At 44.3% G+C, this 7784-nt stretch overlaps 1 protein-coding gene across 1 annotated transcript; it reads left to right on the top strand.

Annotated features, from left to right (window-relative positions):
• Nucleotides 1–6639: 6639 nt before the first annotated feature.
• On the top strand, nucleotides 6640–7210 carry LOC116268314 (uncharacterized). The gene is made up of 2 exons (XM_031650018.1): nucleotides 6640–6745; nucleotides 6855–7210. The coding sequence occupies exons 1-2, from the start codon at nucleotides 6640–6642 to the stop codon at nucleotides 7208–7210; spliced, it is 462 nt and encodes a 153-aa protein (XP_031505878.1).
• The last annotated feature ends 574 nt before the right edge of the window (nucleotides 7211–7784 follow it).

Below are 7784 nucleotides of genomic sequence, written 5' to 3'. Positions count from 1 at the left end.
TTGGTATCCCTAGTCATCAAATTTAAACAGTTCGCGCTCATCATCACCTTGACCGTTTCCTGCCGCATCAGAAAAATCTCCTTCTCCGTTCTGTGGGTAAACCATCTTGATCTAGTTATCAAGTAGTCGCATCGTTTTAATCTTTTCCCTGAGCTGAAATCTCACCTGAACGACTTCTGTCTCCTTCTCTTCTGCTAGCTGTTCCATGAAATCTTCAATCGCAGTCTTATTCTCATAAAGCTCCAATACTCCATCATCAATCGGTTTGTTAGACTTCTTTCCAGTTGATTCTTCATACATATTATCTATTTCTTCCTTATGTGCATGCTAGTTTCTCGCTATGCAGACCTTATATCCAATATGCTTTTCACTTGTCACCACCATCTTTTATTCTTAATCTTCGCATCAGCGTTTTCTCCATAGATGCGGGCAGTTATCGGCTCCACTTGAACTATACATTATCCTTTTTTTGATCCGATGTGAATGCTTACTGGGGACCCATTTGACTTTCGAAACTATTGATTAGTGAAATCAGAAAGGCCAATGTCCTTCAAAGTAAGGCTGAGAGGACTATTAGACTCTTGTGTTGTAAATGCATTTTTAAGAGTTGATTGAGCTAAAACGTTGCAGTCGGTAACCTATCCGCTTAGATCAGCTAGTAAGATCATCTTCATACTACTTATTGATGAAAGCTTGAATATGATATGCCATTCCTCTTCTTCAGGCCTATGTGTGACTGAATAAGTCATGGAAAGCAAGTGGTTGAATTTGTGATTGAGAAAACCTTCATGCTCCTATACTCCATCTTCAAGCATATCAAAGCAATTAAGCCCATCTCTTCCCCACAATCTCGGTGCCACTTTGGTCACCTATCTATCCACGAGTTCTTCACGCTGATATCCAGTAACCTATGTGAACATCAAGTTGATGTTAACGATGCGAGGCAATGATCCGTTGGAGCCTGCAGTGATGATAAGGAGGGGTGAGGTCATACGGTTGTATGAATCTTATTGGAAGTGCATTATTTCTGCTCTCTTGCTGCCTGATTGCCGATCTAAATAGATTTTCCTTGCATTTGCCAGCATCTATCTTCCCTATGTATAATCCTCACTGACTAGCATCAGGTACTGACCATAAGAATAGAGAATTTAGCAAGAAGATGAATTTATCTTGGAGAGCTCCTTGTAGTTATCAGTGATACTGTTTGAAGCCTCTGTAATATGTGCTCCTACCTGGTTCAATTTCTTCAAATCCGGTATTTATTCTTTTAGCTATGTCCAAAACTCCTTCTGCAATTTAGCTGATTTCAGCATAGCTTCCTATAGTAATGAAACATGATTTTCAAATCTGATAGTTTAAATTAAGTCTGAGTCACTTTCTTCCCTATCTTCTAAGTTTTCCCTAATTATCTTTTTGAACCGATATATGTTGAATTGTTGCTGAAAAGTTGTATCTAAGCGCGAAGTTGCCGAGAATTCTTCATATGCTTTCTCCTTATTGCGCATCTGTTACAGTTGAAAAAAGCATATCCTAGGCGAAGTTTGGTGCATTATGGAAACTTCTTGACGCCAGCTTTGAACATTCTTTCCACTTGTTTGAATACTAGTTGGCAATTGTGCTCCATACTTTCCTCTCCTCTTCGCTTGCGACTCTCAACCTTAAGAGGGCAATCAGACTCACTACATATTTCCTTGTGCTTCTATATATAGCCAATAAGTAGCATGTAACTATTCTTATCCGTTGATTGGCTTGCCACCAGTGTAAGCACATAGGATATATGGCTTTACAACTGCTATCCACTCTTGAACTTGAGGTTAGAGGAAAAAAGTGAATTCAAATCACTAGTGTTTTCGAAGTATATGATGAGGGCGAAAAAGGGTAATCCGCTCATCCAAATCACCAGCGCACCATCGAAACCGTAACTTCCCAACACCTGTCCAACAAACAGCATCAAAGCAGTCCAAAAGTAGTAAGTTGAGCATATTTTGAAGAACTTTGAAGCGGTTTTGGAAAAATGAGGATTTTTGACAGAGTAACACCAAAATTGCCAAAAAGAAAGGAGAAACATAACAGAAACGTAGAAGCTGGTTCCGCTGAAGGGACTGAAGGTGAAGATGAACTGCAGAACGATCTTGTTGATGATAAATACCACCTAACCGTTGGAGTTCTTTCTTGCTGTCAATTTCCCCGTGGTCATGCGAGGCTAAAACAGAGCCAAGGCCACCACAGTAGAGATTAGCACAAAAAGAGCCGAAAAGAGAAGAGTGATGCAGGTGTGAAACAGATGCCAGCCTGTCCAGCACTGCACGTCAGGAAAACTAGTCATCGCCCATACTCCAGAAGGCAGTTGAGCACACTGAACCACGTTTAGTAGAGTCTCAGTAATTGGCAAAAAGAGCACAGTAACGAAGAGAGGCACTACTTGAGCCAAAATTACCAACGGGAAAGTAAACCTAAACTTCTTTTTTGAGAACGAGTAGCTCACATATACTATGTCCAATATGATCAGCAGAATAATGAAGATAAGCCCGTACAGCATCGCTAAAAAGGCTCCGAAAGGGGCACCCGGTAGGTATGTGCTGATGCTGAATTGACTGAAAAAATTGGCAAGTGAGCTGAGACTGTCACCACCATTCCACGCATCAATCACAAGTTTATTGAAGGGGAATGCCATGATTTGAAGGAAGTCAAGACCTGACTCGAATGCCAGTCCGAACAGTGACTATTCCTCTTCCTCTTCTGCTTTTTTATCCAGAATGACGAAGAGGACGTTGAAGATGGCGTCTTTGAAGTCGTTCCAGGCCTGGAGGATACCGCTGCGTTCCTCAAGGCCGATCTCTGAGTTGACCCGTTACGATTAATCCATACTTCTATAGAATTTAAATGGGCGATTGGTTATAATGCTGCACTCTCATAAACCACATCATCAATCAATATTACATCATAATCACGATAAACTTTTCGTATTGCTTAACCAAATCATCACAGCATTATAATTGAAAAGACAATCCACATTTAACTAGTAACATATATGATTTAAGATTATGGAATAAAGCCATAAAGGATGTAACTTACGTTTTAAATTGATTTGAATTTTCATAAATAAGCATAAACCACATCAAAACATAACCATGTTGACTCTGTTAGGTCCCTGCTCTCTATACCAATCCTTCAGAATCACCTGCTCTGCGAAGTTCTTGCAATTCGATCCAAACACTGCTGCCTCGTAGCCAGCATGGATGTTGCTAAATCTTATCATAAGTACTTTACTGCGTAAATCCTTGGCTTGATCCAGCAGAAGCTGTTCTTCTTTATCTCCTCGTAGAGCCTGGTGCAAAAACCAGGGAACGTGTATTGCCTCCACTCACTATGATGTTTTCCAAGTAGTTGTGCCGAACTGATTAGTCTGTGAATTTCAAAGATTCAATAATGGCTCCAGTGATTCCCTTCTCCTCAAGACCGATGTCTTGCGGTGCGAAGAGGATCTAAGGGATTTGGAACCGCTCCTTATCAAGTGATATGTGCTGCGTGTATATAGCTTAGTTAATGGATTTTTACTTTCGTCTATCATATCGACTGCATATCCCTTCTTCTTGAGTTCGTCATCAGGCATGACGAAATGCTTGAGGAAAGTTCCCCTCTTGCATCTCATGTCCTGCATTAAGTTCTGTGAACGAAGCAAGATCTCTTTATCTGCTTGATGAGCCTGTCGCTATTCTTTAAGTCGAGGTGCCTAAAGCTCAGGATTTCCTTGAGATAGTTGGTAAGCAATTTTCCACCCACATCTAGTCTTTTGATGGCTTGCTTGACCGGCTGTCCCTCAAAGAAGGGGGTGATGTAAGTGGCGCTTTATGAGCTTTCAACCACTAGTGCGTATCTGTCAGAGATGGCACACGATGTGTTGCGTAGATCTGTGTTGTAGAGCGAACGTGCATGGTCGTAGAGGAGAGCAGATGAAGGCTTTACGAATAGGCCGTCATACCGGAAGTATTCGAGGTAGATTTCCATATGACGTTCCATAACCTTGCGCGGGTGATAAGGCAAGGTGGGTAAAGTCATTGAGTAATCCTCGCAGTAGAATCCAGTGGTCTTCTTTGGCATCTCCAGTCTGGCCATCAGCTCGTCCAGCATGGTCACGTAGGCCTAAAAGCGTACAGTCACTCCCCTCACGTTGTTCTTTTCGTAGATGAGTTTGGTTTCGTCGAGGATGCCGTCGAGAGAAGGGCCGAAAATCTTGCTGCCTGTTGTGCGGTCGATGGCGATGAAGTTGTCGTAGACGAAGGTGGGAACGGGGGTGTTTGCGTTGCCTAACCGGATGGAGTAGCTGCCACTGTCGATTACGATTCGCCTTCTGTTGTCCTCCCGCCAAGCCATTTATTATATATTTATCACCATCATAAACCATAAGGCGCCAATCATTCATCAAAACACACAAAAAATGATAAAATCTTTTGACATCACCATCCTAGATATGGAGATCAGAGGGCTTAGGATACAAAGAATGCATCGGTCTTTGGTCCTAATTGGCTTATAAGCAAGCTACATATACCGAGCAAAAGGTTTGCTCAATCCCTACTCGTACATGCCTTAACTGGGAATAAGTCCTTAATGATATAAAAGAAATCTTTGTTGATTATTAATATTTATAATGGAACAACCTGAATCCTCCAAGACCATCGCTGTCATCATCGCCTAAATCAAAAGCACATCGAGGGAGCTATACCCCCTCACTAAAAATTACCCCATTGCTTTGCTATCCATCGGTCCAAAGAAACTCATCGTCTATCAACTAGAGGCCCTGCTGGCAGTGCCTGACCTGCAAAGTATGCGATTGACCATTTAGAGATCGTGATTGTGGGTTCTGAAGAGCAACCCCAGCTGCAGCAATTCGTTGAGACTCAATTTTTAAACCTTCACCGCGACTATCCCCACAAGATCCAATTCCACGTGACTAAGGACATCGCCAATACCACCTTGGCCTTGAAGGAAGTGGTAGCTGCTGAGAAGCAACTCTATCGAACTATATTGTGATGCACGCAGACACTCTCAGCGCAGTCCCATTGAAGGACATGCTCCTGTTCCACCAACAGCACCGCAGCGAAGCCACCCTCATCGCCAAACCCAAGAGGGAATTGGGAGAGCAGGAAAGAAGCTGCCTGAGGGCGAGCTAGAGACTGAAATCGACAATGCCCTCATCGGATAAAATGGACAGTGTCTCTTCCTCGACATGATGGAAGAACTGGAGAATGAAGGAGTGAGGATAGATCCCTCTATCTTCAAACAGGTCCGTAAGGGCAGCTTCCGCAGGATAGTGGATTCGCGCACATACATCTTCGGCTCTCGCGTCAGTATTCCTCACATAATATAGTTCGCATCCTACTAAACCTGAACCACGAAGAAGTTTACGAAGTGAAGCCGTACTTGGTGCAGTTATTGGTAAAGCACCAGACGAACTCACGCCTGCTCTCCTTGGCGGACTCCACTGAGGTGGCCCCTGCTCCTTTGCGCGTGTTCATCCACCTCAGCGACCAGAACGCCTATATTCGCAAAATAGCCTCCAAAAAGATATACGAAGCCATGAACTTCGACAGTATAATCAGAGGTCCCAAGCAGAAAGAAGTCCTGCTGCCCACCCCCTACTCAGATCCACTCGATTAACGCAAGGAATTCAAAGGAAATGCCAATGTGGTTGAATCTGCCAGCATTGGTGGCAATACCCGCCTACGCAGGAGCTGCATCGGAGCCAACTGCAAAATTGGCAAGAATGTGGAAATCATCAACTCCATCCTACTCGACAACGTAGAGGTGAAGGATAACTGTAAAATCGCAGAAAGTGTTTGGGAAGCGGATGCAGTATTGGAGAAGGAGTGAGTATCAAAGCACCTATGCCGAGGGTGGATGTCGCGTGGCTGATGGCGCCAGCATCGAATCTGAGGTCTTGATCCGTAGCGAGTGATAATTGGATATGGCTGTATTTATGTGAAGCTTACATATGATCCAATAATGACCGCTAATTATTCAAAAAGTAAGCTCTTTATCCCTCCTACCACCCCTTCCCCCAAAACTAAAAAATCGGTCCTTTGCATCCTCCCACCCCTCTCTCTCTTTATCCTCTACGGTCTAAAACTAGACATACATACCGGTGAATAATTGAGAAAGTTAGACTTAAGGGCTGTATTATATCTTAATGTTCCTGAACAAGTACAAGAACAAGCGCAGGCTGGGCAAGGGCGCCTACGGAGACGTGTACCTGGTGGAGGACGAGAAGGGCCAGCAACTCGCTCTCAAACTGATCTCCGTGCGCATGATAGAAAACGAACCGCACCTGCGAGAGTATCTGGATGGAGAAATCGAGTGCATGAAGACCATGAACTCCCCCAACATTATCAAACTGTATGATGTGGCCGAGGACGATACCAGCATCTACCTTGTCCTCGAATACTGCGATGGCGGAGATCTCATCAACTACCAGGCGAAACTTGCCAATAGGGTATTTAGCCTCCCAAAAGCCACAGAAGTACTGGCAGAGGTTATCATCGGCTTGGAGCAACTCCATCAAGAAGGATACCTCCACCGAGACATCAAGTCGCAAAACGTTCTGATCAAGAATGAAAACGGAAAGGAGGTAAGATTGTAACTATGAAGTGCTTCAAGCTGGCGGATTTCGGATTCAGTAAGAAGAAGGCCGACATCGGAGGAACCATTCTGGGAACTGAACAGTTCATGTCTCCTGAGATCTTCTCAGGCAACGAGGCCAGCTTCTACGGATTCGAAGTGACATGTGGGCCTTCGGAGTTCTCTTCTACTTCATGCTCAACATGGAGTTCCCCTTCAGTAAAGCTTTTATGAAGTAGAACTCAATCCGCACTGGGCACCCGAACGCAAAGAAGTGGAGCTCAAGAAGTTAGCCGATAACTTCAGCTATTCCAAGGCTGTTGCGCAAACGAAGAAGCAGATAACTGCCAACTGCACCCCAGACATCGAGGACCTCTTCAAGAAGATGTTCGACTTGGATCCAGATAACCGCATCACCTTCTCTGACATCAGAAAGCACCCAGTTTTCGCCAAGCACTTCCCCGTGGTGGCTGAGGCCAGCAAGATCCTCTACTCCAAGAAGTTCCAGCCCAGCAAAATCGTCAAAAAGTCATTCATCAATAAGCTCACCAGCAAAAAGAGCGAAGAGGAGAAGACAACATTCGCGGCACCATGAGCGTCATCCGCAAGAAGGACAAAGAATTCCCCGAGGAAAAAGAGATCCTGGAGAGAAAGAAGGACGAAATCGACTTTTTGAAGGATAATGCTGATGAATTCCTTGACCTTAAGGATGTCCTCAAGATCCATGAGCGTCTCATGCTCTCCTACAACCTCCTCAAGTATTACATCGTCCTCTTGCGCAACTTCCGCGATGGCCTCACCAAAAATGACCTGGCAAAACAATACCCTGGACTCAAGTGGGCAGAAGTTCTCGCCACCAAACAGTTCAAAGAGTTCTACAAGGATGTGGATGAGTGCCTCAACCAAGCAGTTCTCAAGCTAGCCAACCTATACGATCAGTGCCGTGGTTCTCTCAACGAAATTTAGGGCATTAACTCTAAATTCGCTGCAGCCTTCAGCCCGAAGTTGATGACAAGGCCTTCGACGGTGCTTTCAAGTAGTCCTACCGTAAGTCAACCATCTACATCTTCGGAGTCCTGCGTGAGACATTGAAGAACAAGGCCAACAAGAAGGGAAACAAGCTGAACTACTCCCTGTCCATGCTGGTGATCAGCCACGCATTCAACAAC

This window comes from Nymphaea colorata, unplaced genomic scaffold, assembly GCF_008831285.2.
Source record: "Nymphaea colorata isolate Beijing-Zhang1983 unplaced genomic scaffold, ASM883128v2 scaffold0214, whole genome shotgun sequence".
Taxonomy (NCBI): domain Eukaryota; kingdom Viridiplantae; phylum Streptophyta; class Magnoliopsida; order Nymphaeales; family Nymphaeaceae; genus Nymphaea; species Nymphaea colorata.
The sequence above is the reverse complement of the archived record's forward strand: the minus strand, read 5'-3'. Positions and strand labels throughout refer to the sequence as shown.